We start from the raw sequence: 14,778 nt of genomic DNA on the forward strand, positions 1-14,778 counted from the left end.
CTTTGCATCCCGGACATCATCTGTTTGATTTACTTCCATCTGGACGTCGCTACAGGACTCTATACACAAAAACGGCTAGGCACAGGAACAGGTTTTCCCCTCGTGCCATCAAATTGTTAAATTTGTAGTTGTGTAGCGGAAGGGGAGGCCAGTTATGGGTGGGGTTCCTTTGCTGTGCCGTTGTATTGTGAGGGGAACAGTGTTTGTATAAGGTACGTTTACATTGCAATGTAGCCGAAGCAAAATTCCAAGTATGTTTGGTACTTGGCCAATAAATTATTCTATTCTATTCTATTCTATTCTATTCTATTCTATTCTATTCTATTCTATTCTATTCTATTCTATTTAAAATGCATCTCTGGGTTATTTGTGGGGCCTGCTTGGTGTTTTTACATGAGAAGAATGTGTGCTTTTATTTAAAATGCATCTCTGGGTTATTTGTGGGGCATAGGAATTCGTTCATTCCTCTATCTATCTATCTATCTATCTATCTATCTATCTATCTAGTCTGGTCCACCACAAGGTCTGAGGGATAGTGGACTGGCCCCCTGCTGAAAAAGTTTGCTGACCCCTGACTAATAGTTATGCCTTAAACCTGGCTCAGTAGCAAATCAGCAACCAGCGCAGATCTCTGAGCACAGGTGTCACAGTCAAACCTCGGATCCCGAACGCCTGTTTTTTGGAACGTTTCGGGTCCTGACTGCCAAAACCCCGGAAGTAAATGCTCTGGTTTTTGAATGTTTTTCAGAGGCCAAACATCCAACACGGCTTCTGTTTGAGTGCAGGAAGCTCCTGCAACCAGTTGTCGAACATTTTGGAATGTTGTCGAACATTTCGGAAGCTGAACGGGCTTCCGGAATGGATTACATTCAAGAACCGAAGTTTGACTGTATGTGTTAACAAGGTGTGTCACAAACTGCAGCTTCTGGAGGGAAAGTCCCCATAGGGAGGCATATTCTTAAGTGTGCTATGTTGTTGTTTAGTCGTTTAGTCGTGTCCGACTCTTCGTGACCCCATGGACCAGAGCACACCAGGGACTCCTGTCTTCCACTGCCTCCCGCAGTTTGGTCAGACTCATGTTGGTAGCTTCAAGGACACTGTCCAACCATCCCATCCTCCATCGTCCCCTTTTCCTTGTGCCCTCCACCTTTCCCAACATCAGGGTTTTTTCCAGGGAGTCTTCTCATGAGGTGGCCAAAGTATTGGAGCCTCAGCTTCACGATCTGTCCTTCCAGTAAGCACTCAGGGCTGATTTCCTTAAGAATGGATAGATTTGATCTTCTTGCAGTCCATCGGACTCTCAAGAGTCTCCTCCAGCACCATAATTCAAAAGCATCAATTCTTCGGAGATCAGCCTTCTTTATGGTCCAGCTCCATAGCTGCCAAGTCTCCCGCTGAAAAATGCGGGACCAACAATGGCATGGCACACAAAGTCACTTCTACACATGTCTGGACATGCGTAGAAGCAACTTCCAGCGCCGCCCGATTTCCGGTGCCCATACATGAGTAGCGCGGCACTGGAAGTCGCTTCTACGCATGTCAGGACATGCGTAGAAGCAACTTCCGGTGCCGCTCTGCCCGATTTCTGGTGCCCAGGCATGGGCGGAGCGGCACCGGAAGTCGCTTGTACGCGTAGAAGTGACTTCCGGTGCTGCACTACCCATGTCTGGGCACCGGAAATCGGGCGGCGCCAGGACCCAAAATGGAGCCTCCCTGGCAGGTAGGAAATCATGGGGATTTACGGGATTTTTTCCCAATCCGGGCTGCCAGCAGGAAATGGTTTAAAATACGGGGGTTTCCCGTGAAAAACGGGAGACTTGGCAGCTATGTCCAGCTCTCACTTCCATATATCACTACTGGGATCTCCTTCATGGATCACTGCCTTGTCATAGCAAAGGGGCTTGAATAACTCAGAGAAGCTATGAGCTATGCCCGTGCAGGGCCACCCAAGACGGACAGATCATAGTGGAGAGTTTTGACCAAACGTGATCCACCTGGAGCAGGAACCGGCAAGCCACTCCAGTATCCCTGCCAAGAAAACTCCATGGACAACGACAACAGGCATATAAAAGTGTGCTGTACTGCCCACTAAACTCACTCTGAATCCATGTCCGCAACACCAGGGCCTTGATCCCTCTGGATTTGCATTGCCCTCCCAGCTCTGCAACAAAACCTGTATTGTACGAATCGAAATCCTCTTAACCCAAGTAAGAGAGGTTTAACATGCTCTTGCTGCAATTGCAGTCATGGCGGGCACCTCCGATACGGAGCTGGGACGTGTTTTCACAGAGGAAAGGCTGCTCACAAGCGCTGCCTCACTGGCTGATGAACGGAGTCGGGATTTAAGATGCTGCTTCGCATTTGGAGCCACTTTGAGACACGCAGGTTGGCGGCAGCCTCCCAAAGGAGAACAACTTTGAAATGAGAGCAGTGCCTTTCATTTGATAACACGCTACCAAGAGCATTAGTTAGCCTGCTGTCAAAGCAGTTCTAATTAGGAGTCCCAAGGGAGGAACTCTCCTTGGTGCTGAATGTGCTGTTTTCTACCACCAAGTTCAGGGCAACTGTCGCCGCCTCTTCTGGCAGTTAAGGACTGGTTATTTCATTCGTAGATGAATTTTCTTCAAGCTGTAGAAAAAACCAAGGGCTTCCACTGAGCCTGCCGTTATGAAGTATCCCCCTCAAACTCTGTGCTGTGGTGGTCAGTAATGTCAGTAACTACATTCAACTGAGCCGGTAAGTCAATTCCATGTGGTTTTCTTGTAGATCAGGGGTGGCCAACTCCCAAGAGACTGTGATCTACTCACAGAGTTAAAAACTGGCAGTGATCTACCCCCTTTTTGGGGTTCAGGTCAAAGTTGTTTAGCTTTTTTTTTAGGAATGAGGAAGGTCCATTTTAGGGGGGGGTTGGGTCAATGTTGTTGAGTTTTTTCAGGGAGGAAGTAAAATGTTGAGCTTTTTTTTTAGGAGAGCCACAGTTGTTCAGCTTCTTTGAGGGGAGCCAATGATCTACCAGTGATCTACTGCGGACGTCCGTGATCTACCGGTAGATCACGACCTACCTGTTGGACATGTCTGTTGTAGATGAATGAAATATACCCTGTTTCTCCTAAAAATAAGACATACCCATAAAATAAGCCATAGCAGGATTTCTAAGCATTTGCACAATATAAGCCATACCCCAAAAATAAGACATAGTGATAGGCGCAGTTCTGGAGGGCCCCAAGGAAGAGGCGAGGCTGGACGCGTAATAAAAAATAAGACATCCCCTGAAAATAAGCCACTGTGGGTTTTTTTTTTTTTAAGGAAAAATAAATATAAGACGGTGTCTTATTTTCAGAGAAACAAGGTAGATTGAGGAAGGAGAACAACTGCAACTGACTAAATACAGGCTTGTTCTCCATAGCCGTGATCTCCAAAAATCTGACTGTGATAAAACTGATCCAAAATGGTCCATTAGAGCTTGTTTGATCAAACAGTCGATAAACAGTTGGACGGGAGAGGATAGCTACACTTATTTTTGTGGGCATCACAATGTGAAGTTGGAAACGGCACTCATCGTCTTGCTAGAAAGATGATCTGAAATAATATCTCCGTAAAACCCACAGAGCAACAGTTTCCCCATCCACACAGAGAGCCGAAGATCTCTTTGAACATAAGAGATGATCACTGAAAAGGGTTTATTTCCATGACTAGCCCACCCCAATGGTAAGTTCCTGGGCCAATATCAAAATCACTTTGCCTCATTCAGTTCCTAGAGCCTGGAGCAATGGACTGAAATATAACAAAGAAGATATTTTTGCTGAACATAAGGAAGAATTTGCCGGGGGTGCGAGCTTATAAGAGCAGGCTGCCTTTTAGTGGGGTGGATTTTTCCTTCACGGGAGGTTTTGAAGCAGAGGCTGAAAGGCCTTGGGTCAAGGATGTTGCAGAAGATTTCCTGAATGTGCAGGTGTCATTAGCACTTTTTTTGGGGGGGGTGAGGTGCCGTTACTCATATCTTGATAAAAGTGTTGCGGGTGCCAGTGTGAAATGGCTGCCATGGGCATCAAAAAAGAGGTGACTGAGGCATTCCTACTAAGCTTAGTTTCAAATGGCATCCCTAAGGACAAAAGGAATGTATTCCTGTATGCAACCACGGCAGCCAGAAAACTATTGGCAAAAAGTTGAAAATCTGATAAAACACCTGAAGTGGTTGTTGTTGTTTAGTCGTTTAGTCGTGCCCGACTCTTCATGACCCCATGGACCAGAGCACGCCAGGCACTCCTGTCTTGCACTGCCTCCCGCAGTTTGGTCAAACTCCTGTTCGTAGCTTCAAGAACACTGTCCAACCATCTCATCCTCTGTTGTCCCCTTATCCTTGTGCCCTCAATCTTTCCCCACATCAGGGTCTTTTCCAGGGAGTCTTCTCTTCTCATGAGGTGGCCAAAGTATTGGAGCCTCAGCTTCACGATCTGTCCTTCCAGTGAGCACTCAGGGCTGATTTCCTTCAGAATGGATAGGTTTGATCTTCTTGCAGTCCATGGGACTCTCAAGAGTCTCCTCCAGCACCATAATTCAAAAGCATCAATTCTTCGGCGATCAGCCTTCTTTATGGTCCAGCTCTCACTTCCATACATTACTATTGAAGTGGTAGAATGGAGAATTAAAATGTCTGAATTTGCGGAGATGGCAAAACTAACAGCATCAATTAGAGGGTGCTCTAATCAAGAAAATAAGAAAGGGTGGGAATGTGTAAAGGAATATATGGAAAAAGTTGGTGGTGGAATTTGAAATTTAATATGCTATGATTAAAATATGCCGCAAGGATATAGAAAATACAATATAAGAGTAATGACATGATAAATAAGATAGTGGGCACCGCAACGATAACAAAAAGAATAATAGGCAAAGAAGATCGTACATAGGTGAAGGGAAGCATGGGGAGGGAGAAGAAGGTATTGAAACTGTAAAAGGCTTTATGATTTCTATGTTTGAATATGTATTGAATTGTTTTTAATTGTTTCTTTTTAAAAAAAATTGAACAAAGTTTAATTTTAAAAAAGAGGTGATTGATAGGGCATATAGATAGTCAAAGCTGGGAAAAAATATGGGAGAATTGTACGTTGAAAATGTTGACTATAAGAATAAAAGAATAAAAATTATTTGGAGATTGTATTTAACACCAGTCAGATTAAATCAAATAAACAAGGAATATTCGGTGTTACGTTGGAGGGGATGCCAGGTAACAGGGAATTATGTTCACATGTGATGGGGGTGTAAATATGTACAATTTTTTGGGCAAAGGGTGTTTAAGGAGATGACAGAAATCACCGGGTTAAAGTTGACCAAAAGTCCAAAAGTAGCATTATTTATCCACGATGGGGTGGAAGGTTCACAGGCTATGAAGGACTTGCTCACAAATTTATTGACAGCTGATAGCTAGGAAGTGGAAGGGGAAAGCAGAATATAAAGTGGAAGAATGGTATAAAGAGGTGTGGGCTATAGCTATTCATGATAAATTAACATGTGCCATTAAGGTAAGATGGGGAATATGCAGGAGGAATGATTTGGAGGAGATATGGAGGGTGTTTGTAGAATCTGTACTGTTGAAACGGAAAGGGGTCAAACCATCGCAAGAGGTGTTGAAATTTTCACTTGCCACCCTCTCTGGCACCCTATCTGCATAACCTAGCAATTCTAAAATATATTGTCCATTCCGGGTCGCCCAGCCACTGCCACCGTGTCCTTTCACTTGGCAGATCAAGATGAGCAGGTGACAACGAATGTTGCAAGGTTTTCAGCTGGGGCAATCAGAATAAGATCCCCTATTTGACTATTGATTCAAAACCCTAAAATGTATTTTATGTTGTTGACTTTTTATTTCTATTATTTGTATATCGTATTGCTGTTTTATTGCTGTGGCCGATGTCTGATGCAAATAAAGATTTGTTCGTTCATTCATTCTTCACTTCCTACTAATCAGCCAGGAGACGATGGCCATTTCCCTGCAAAGTTCGAGCTGCTTCCTCCCAGACATCTCGAGGTGCGCAAGACTGCAGCCATGTGCAATTCCACTGCCCTGCAAGATTGCCGTGGGGCTGTGGTGGGCGGCTCTCGGCTTGGCCCTGCTCCCTCTCCCAATATATTGCGCAGCCTTTAACGTCGGCCTGGTGGGACCTTGGACCTGCGACCCCTTCCTCGCCAAGGCTTTCCCCCAAGTTGCTGCAAAGCTAGCTATGGAGCGGATAAGGAAGGACCCTTCTGTTAACTCCCCCCATCAGCTGGACTGCATGTTATGCGAGGAAGGCTGCCAGACTTCTAAAGCTCTAGCTGGATTCATTGGCTACGAAAAGTACTTGTCAGCTTTCATAGGTCCCCTGAACCCAGGGTACTGTGCCACAGCCTCCCTGCTTGGCAGGAGCTGGAACAAAGCTGTGTTTTCCTGGGCCTGCATCAGCGATGAATTGGACAACCCAAGCTACCACCCTACTTTTGTAAGAACGTTGCCCTCTCCAACCGGGATCCTCCTCTCCGTGTTGAAATATTTCAGCTGGGCTCATGTTGGCATCGTCTCTTCCCAAGAGGAGCTTTGGAGGGACACGGCTAGCAAGCTGGCAATGGCGCTGAGGAACCGGGGGCTCCCGGTGGGTGTCGTCACCTCGATGGGGAGAGGAGATGGAGCTGCTGAAGGAACTTGGGCCAAGATCCAAGCTGCTGGTGACATTAAAGGTAAGGAGGGTAAGAATGGGCCTTTGGCCCGGCGGGAATAGAGAAGGTTTCAGGATGCTTGCAGACTGTCACAGTTTAGGGTGGGATTCAGTTGCATCCTGGCAAACTCAAGTTGCGCAACTGCCATGAATGAGCCAGCCCCCAAGGGAAGTTTGCAGCCAGCTTCCAGCGAAGGAAGGAGCCAGGAAGAGAGAGGGTTAACTGCAAGACAGGAGGATATTAGCCGAGAGCCAACTCCCCTGCCCTTAGGAATGCCAACTGATCAAAAAGTTTTGAGAGATGATACCGGTATATAATGAATTGGGGGGGGGGGAATGTTTAAAATGACATTTATTTAAAAAACCAGAAGCATTTTTGATAGGGATTTTAGGACAAGACCTGCCAAGAAAAACAAAGAATTTATTTATGTACGCTGCAACAGCGGCAAGAGTCTTATTGGCACAAAATTGGAAGAATGAGGAAATCCCAACGAAAGAACAATGGCAAGAAAAGTTGATGAGTTACGCGGAGATAGCAAAGTTAACATACAGAATACGTGAGAAAGACAACCGTGACTTTAAGGAAGAATGGGAACTTTTCACAAATTACTTAAAAAGACAACAAAAGGACTTGGACTCCTTGGCAGGTTTTGAATAAGCATTCACAAATTTATTGGTAGAACACACGGCAGATAAAGTAGTGATCTGTACAAATTAATAACATGCAGTAAATAATATGTATTAACAAATCAGAGAGGGGAGCTAAGGGAAACTCGGAGGGGTGGGAGAGGGAGGGAGGGGAGGGAGGGAATTAAAAAAAGGGGGAAATGTAATTGATTATATTAATTGATAACTTGTTTTGCTAAATCTGTTTAATAAAATTTATATATACAGTACCTGGGCCTTTGGTTTGATTCAGCAGCCTGGCTATTCTGGTGTTCTTAAAACGACTCTTTGATTTCTGTGCCGCAGTTATCATTTTGTGCATGCATTCGGCTCTCATCGGAGGAGAAGACCAGGCTGCCTTGCTTACGAAGGCCCAAGAAATGGGTCTGGCCGACGGCAGATACATCTTCCTGCCATACGACACTTTGTTCTACAGCCTCCCGTACCGAAACCACTCCTACTTCATTCTGGAAAACGACCGCTCCTTCCGGGAAGCCTACGACGCAGTGTTGACCATTACTTTGCAGTCCGGGGAGAAAACATTTTATGAGGCGTTTGAGGCAGCGAAACGAAAGGGCGAAATCCCTCTCAATTTGGAACCTGAGCAGGTCAGGACTGCCTAGAGCAGAAGGCTTTCATTTTGCTCCAAATAATAATAATAATAATAATAATAATAATAATAATAATAATAAATACCCCATCCAGCTGGCTGGGTTTCCAGCAAAATATTAAATACAATGATTCATCAAATATTAAAAGCGTCCCTAAACAGGGCAGCCCTCAGATGTCTTCTAAAAGTCAGATAGTTGTTTATTTCCTTGACATCTGACGGGAAGGTGTTCCACAGGGTGGGCGCCACCACCGAGAAGGCCCTCTGCCTGGTTCCCTGTAACTTTGCTTCTCGCAGTGAGGGAGTCGCCAGAACGCCCTCGGAGCTGGACCTCAGTGTCCAGGCTAAACGATGGGGGTGGAGACGCTCCTTCGGGTCTACTGGGCCGAGGCTGTTTAGGGCTTCAAAGGTCAGCACCAACACTTAGAATTGTGCCCAGAAACGCAAACGTAAAGCTAAATAACATCCTGCACCCATCCTGATCCATCCCGGTTGCCTTCTTCAGTAATCCATCTCCACATTATAACTGCAGAAATGCCCTTGGCAGAGAGGAAGAGAGGACCAAGACCCAGGTGTCCTTGGCTGTGATCCACCTGCTGTGGATCTTCCTGTCTTCTACTCCACCAGACACCACTGACCAGCAAAGAAGGGATTTGTAGAATGAAAGGAAGTTCCCTTGCAAACCCGCTTTGGGCAACCTCGCAAGTGAGCACAGCAAAAAAAAAAAAAAAACACCTGCACTCCACTCAGGAGATATTCTCTGCACTTCCATAATTTTTGAACCCAATGGCTTTCCCCAATAATTAACCAAGAATGGCTAGAAGCCATTTCCAACACAAAGTCTGGGGATGCCTGGCTTAGCTCCTTTTTCTTTCCCAAATAGGCAACATTAGGGTCAGATGGAAAAGAGAGTGGGGAAGCTGGATTTCTTTATTTCATAAAATATCTCCCCCCCCCATCCTTAGCTTGCTCTCTCCTCCCCGTACTGGGCATTTGTGGAAGCAAAAGTGAGCTAAATGATATGACGGATGTCAGCTCTGGTTTGCCTCTGACCATTTCCCAGGTTTCTGCCATCTTTTCCAGGTCTCTCCACTCTTCGGCACCATCTATGACGCCATTTACCTTGTGGCAAAAGCTTTAGCCAAGGCTCATCAACAGGGGGCGACGGAGGTCTCAGGGAAAACGTTGACTCAGCACGTCAGAAACCTCGACTTTGCTGGGTTCAGCCGCAGGGTAGAAGCTGACAGCAAAGGAAAACCGCTGGCCCAATATGTCATCCTGGACACAGACGGCAGAGGGAGCCACTTCTTCCCCACCTACTTGCTGGTGGCGTCCTCTGGCTTGGTACAAACCCTGGGAAGGGCGATGCACTTTCCCGGCGGAAGCCCACCCCCAGCTGATTCCAGCTGTTGGTTCGATCCAGATGTCCCCTGCATTAGAGGTAAGTGGTGCCCAAATTTCCATTTCTAGCATTCTTGCACTTTGTTTACGCTCTTTCTTAATCCATATATCGTTTTTATTACTTGTGCGGAAATATTTCAATCCATACAATAAGCCCCATTTTTGGGGGGTGCAGGGCAAAAATGTTTAGCTTTTTTTAGGGGAGCCAAAGCTGTTTTGCTTCTTTGGCGGGAGCCAGTGATCTAGCCAATAATAATAATAATAATAATAATTATTATTATTTTTATTTATACCCCGCCCATCTGGCTGGGTTTCCCCAGCCACTCTGGGCGGCTTCCAACAGAAAAATAAAACACAGTAATCTATTAAACATTAAAAGCCTCCCTAAACAGGGCTGCCTTCAGATGTCTTCTAAAAGTCTGGTAGTTGTTTTCCTCTTTGACATCTGTTGGGAGGGCGTTCCACACGGCAGGCGCCACCACCGAGAAGGCCCTCTGCCTAGTTCCCTGCAACTTGGCATCTCGCAATGAGGGAACCGCCAGAAGGCCCTCGGTGCTGCACCTCAGTGTCCAGGCAGAATGATGGAGGTTGAGACGCTCCTTCAGGTGTACTGGACCGAGGCCGTTTATGGATTTAAAGGTCAGCACCAACTCGTTGAACTGTGCTCGGAAACGTACTGGGAGCCAATGTAGATCTTTCAAGACCGGTGTTATGTGGTCTCGGCGGCCACTCCCAGTCACCAGTCTAGCTGCCACATTCTGGATTAGTTGTAGTTTCCGAGTCACCTTCAAGGGTAGCCCCACGTAGAGCGCATTGCAGTAGTCCCCTTCTTCTCCCCTTCCCAATGACTCCCCTTCTTCTCTTTCCATGGTTCATTTTGCATAACATAAATCCTTGCATATTTTACATAAGCTAAACCATTCAGTATTCCATTATTACACCCATCAAAACTTATTTACACTGTTGAATTTATCTTAATGCTACCCACGTTTTCAAACAAACACAGTTTCCCTCCATATATTCAATAAACGTTTCCCAATCTTCTTTAAATGTATGTTCTTCCTGTTCTCTTATTCTATGTGTTAAGTCCGCAAGCTGCACATATTCCATCCGTTTAAGTTGCCATTCTTCTTTAGTCGGGACTTCGCTGTTTTAAAACACATGTGTATTTATTATCGGAGCCCTGATACCATTTATTTCAATGATCCACTGCTTATATTTCAAATCCTGCCTGCGATTCATGTATGGCTGATAGTTTGATAGATAATCCATCAACTGTTTCCATTCTTCCTTAAACAGTTCATCATTATGCCCTCTCATTTTAGTAGTCAATTTCACCATTTCTGCATAGTCCATCATACGCTCCCTTCCTCTCATGCAGAGGTGGCCAACTCCCAAGAAACTGGCAGTGATCTACCCTCTTTTGGGGGGATCAGGTTAAAGTTGTTGAGTTTTTCTTAGGGAGGAGGAAAGCCCTATTTTTTTTGGGGGGGGGTGCAGGGCAAAAATGTTTAGCTTTTTTTAGGGGAGCCAAAGCTGTTTTGCTTCTTTGGCGGGAGCCAGTGATCTAGCCACTGATAATAATAATAATAATATTTTTTTATTTATACCCTGCCCATCTGGCTGGGTTTCCCCAGCCACTCTGGGCGGCTTCCAACAGAAAAATAAAACACAGTAATCTATTAAACATTAAAAGCCTCCCTGAACAGGGCTGCCTTCAGATGTCTTCTAAAAGTCTGGTAGTTGTTTTCCTTTTTGACATCTGTTGGGAGGGCGTTCCACAGGGCAGCGCCACCACCGAGAAGGCCCTCTGCTTAGTTCCCTGCAACTTAGCTTCTCGCAACGAGGGAACCGCCAGAAGGCCCTCAGTGCTGGACCTCAGTGTCCGGGCAGAATGATGGAGGTTGAGACCGAGGCCATTTGGGGCTTTAAAGGTCAGCACCAACACTTTGAATTGTGCTCGGAAACATACTACCTGTTTGACGTGCCTGCTCTAATACATAGGTTGCCAACCATTTTAGGCAGATGGGAACTTTTGGATCTTTGAACGAGACCTGTAGGCACCACCCCATTTGGTCACTTCTTTCCCTTCTGGCCCAGATGAGTCCCAAGGAATCTGGGTAGAAGTTGGGTCCAGTGGAATCAAGAAGCAGGAAGCCATGGAACAGGGCACCCAGCAGGAACAGGGCATCCCGCCATAATTCCCCAAGCGTGAGAGCACATACAGGGCACCCCACCCAGGGGTGTAACTCTTGTATACCCCTCCTATTTATGACATGCTAGTGATAGTGGTGTAGTCCTTAGGGACGCGGGTGGTGCTGTGGGTTAAACCACTGAGCCTAGGGCTTGCCGATCAGAAAGTCGGCGGTTTGAATCCCCGCGACGGGGTGAGCTCCTGTTGCTCGGTCCCAGGCTCCTGCCAACCTAGCAGTTCGAAAGCACGGCAGTGCAAGTAGATAAACAGGTACCGCTACAGCTGGAAGGTAAACGGCGTTTCCATGTGCTGCTCTGGTTCGCCAGAAGCGGCTTTGTCATGCTGGCCACATGACCCGGAAGCTGTACGCCTGCTCCCTCGGCCAATAACACGAGATGAGTGCCTCAACCCCAGAGTCGGTCATGACTGGACCTAATGGTCAGGGGTCCCTTTGCCTTTACCTTTAGTGATGTTGTAGTGATGATGTCCAAATGATGTTGCTCTAAATGTATTCTGGGGGGAAGAGGGAAGTTTTAAAATAGTTCTTTTTTTAAAAAAAATATATATTTATTGATTTTAACACGTACAAAAAATATTGAAAAATGTAGATAAAAGAAAAAAAAGAAAAAAATACAAAAAACCAAAAAGAAAAAAACCTTTCTTTAACAATATAATCAATACAATTTCTTCTTCTGTCGACTTCCTCCTTCCCCCCTTCCACGCTTCTATTTATAACTAATATAGCACTCTCTACTTCATAAATCAATTCTTCTTCTAAGATACTCATTATACGTATTATTCTTGATCTATTATAACCACAAATTTCTAATATTTCAAAATATTATTTGAATCTAGAAATCATAATAATTATTTTTCATTTAATCTTACTATATCTTACTATATCTAATTGCTTCTTCAGCCTCTTTATACTTCCACTTCCCTTATTGTCCTATTTTAATCTTATATTTCTTCTCCAAATAAATCTTAAATTTCTTCCAATCTTCTTCCGCCGTCTCCTCTCCCAGTCGGATTCTCCCAGTCAGTTCAGACAGTTCCATAAATTCTATCAGCTTCATCTGCCAATCGTCCACGGTAGGTAGATCTTCAGATTTCCAGTTTCTTGCTAATACAATCCTAGCTGCTGCTGTGGCATACAGAAAAAAGTAACCTCTTTCTTTGGCAATTCTTTCCTTGTGATTTCAAGTAAAAAATGCTTCTGGTTTCTTAACAAACGTGTTTTTAAACACTTTCTTCAACTCATTATAAATCTTATCCCAGAAGCTGTTTTAAAAGAGTTCTTACTCCTGGGGGACCTGTTGCACAACAATAAAGATCATGGAGCTGTTTTGCTCCAAATCACTTGACTGGAACGTCCTTCTTTTACTGACCACATGGACCCAACAGGGGACTTGCACCCCAATGAGCTGGGCTGTTGAATAGTCTCTCACCCCAGAATTTTGTACCTTAACAAGACAATCTTCTGGGGGCCGTGTGCCAGAGCTGGGTGGGGACAGAGGCAAAAGCGGGTGGAGCAAGGAAGGTCAAACTTATCCATTCGTTGTTGTTAAATGTATTGTCCAGCTTTCCCCAGCAAGTGTCACAAGGGTTTGAACCATTTAAAGACCAGTATTTAAAAACATTTGAAACAAATAAAGAGGCTTCATCGCAGATCTTGGACGCATTTCCAGCCAGGCAAAAACACTCAAGGAGTGGCACGGAGCAGGGCTCATGGGCTGTATGGCCTAGTGAGATTCCCAAGGGCCAAATAGAGAGGGGTTGGGGGCCACATTCAGGTCCTGAGTCTCCCTCCCTTGCCCAAGTTTACAATAAAGCAGATCTGGGGTATTTGAGCTGTAGATCTCCTCGCTGCTGACGGCTGTTGTGTATTAACGCTGGCTTCTGGCAATTAGAAATGGCCCTGGGGAATACTCGGCTTATCTTAGCAAGAAAAGAAAAGAACTTAATATAATTGGAGTTGTTTCCAAAAACAAAGGTGGCAGCCAAGAAACTGGGAGCCTGGCAGATACCGTGTTTCCCCTTTTTTAAGACACCGTCTTATAACTTTTTTTTCTCAAAAAAACACAGGGTGTCTTATTTTCGGTGGGGTGTCTTTTTTAAAAAAATTACCTGTCATCTAGCCCAAATTCTACCATCAAGTTATCCCAATGCAGATGCAGCACATGAGTGTCTGATGAGAGGGGAAAGAGACGGAGAAGGAGGGAGGGAGAGAAGTCCTAGAGCAACTCCCCAGCCCTCCGGATACTGCAGTCGCCCTCCCACCCAGTCCCCTGATTTCTGCCGATCCGGAGAACACAGGCTCAGGCACTCCGCCCGGCCCGGCAAGGCGCTCTAAGCACTTGGCGTTGCGGAGCGCTTGGCGTGCTCCATGCTGCAGCCGCCAGTTCGGGCGGCGGGGAGGCAGACCTCCTCGGCGGGGCCAGGCGGAGGCTGCTAACTCAGGCGCTCCGCCCGGCCCGACAGAGCGCTCCAAGCGCTCGGCGCTCCGGAGCACTTACTGTGTTCCACGCTGCAGCCGCCGGTTCTGGGCGGTGGGGAGGCAGACCTCCTCGGCGGGGCCAGGCGGAGGCCGCTAACTCAGGCACTCCGCCCGGACCGACAGAGCGCTCCAAGCGCTCGGCGCTCCAGAGCACTTGCTGTGTTCCACGCTGCAGCCGCCGGTTCTGGGCGGCGGGGAGGCAGACCTCCTCGGTGGGGCCAGGCGGAGGCCGCTAACTCAGGCGCTCCACCCGGCCCGACAGAGCGCTCGGCGCTCCGGAGCGCTCGGTGCGCTCCACGCTGCAGCTGCCAGTTCTGGGTGGCAGCGAGGCAGGTCTCCTCGGCTGGGCCAGGCGGAGGCCGCTGGCTTAGGTGCTCCGCCCGGCCGGCGCTCCAAGTGCTTGGCGCTCCAAGCGTTCAGCGCTGCAGCCGTCGGTTCTGGGCAGCGGGGAGGCAGGTCTCCTTGGTGGGGCCAGGCGGAGGCCGCTGGCTCAGGCGCTCCGCCCGGCCCGACAGAGCGCTCCAAGCGCTCGGTGCGCTCCGGAGCACTTGCTGTGTTCCACGCTGCAGCCGCCGGTTCTGGGCGGTGGGGAGGCAGACCTCCTCGGCGGGGCCAGGCGGAGGCCGCTAACTCAGGCACTCCGCCCGGACCGACAGAGCGCTCCAAGCGCTCGGCGCTCCAGAGCACTTGCTGTGTTCCACGCTGCAGCCCCCGGTTCTGG

General features: G+C 47.0%; 1 protein-coding gene across 1 annotated transcript in view; it reads left to right on the forward strand.

Moving 5' to 3' along the window:
- The first annotated feature begins 5,975 nt into the window (after positions 1-5,975).
- Positions 5,976-14,778, forward strand: part of LOC118085093 (retinal guanylyl cyclase 2-like) — a 44,629-nt gene continuing 35,826 nt past the window's right edge. Inside the window, exons 1-3 of the mRNA XM_035115383.2 lie at positions 5,976-6,699; positions 7,662-7,963; positions 9,049-9,406. Coding sequence (XP_034971274.2) covers positions 5,976-6,699; positions 7,662-7,963; positions 9,049-9,406 — 1,384 coding nt within the window. The remainder of the gene's footprint in view (positions 6,700-7,661; positions 7,964-9,048; positions 9,407-14,778) is intronic.

The sequence above is a fragment of the Zootoca vivipara genome, chromosome 4 (assembly GCF_963506605.1).
Source record: "Zootoca vivipara chromosome 4, rZooViv1.1, whole genome shotgun sequence".
In the NCBI taxonomy this organism is placed as follows: Eukaryota; Metazoa; Chordata; class Lepidosauria; order Squamata; family Lacertidae; genus Zootoca; species Zootoca vivipara.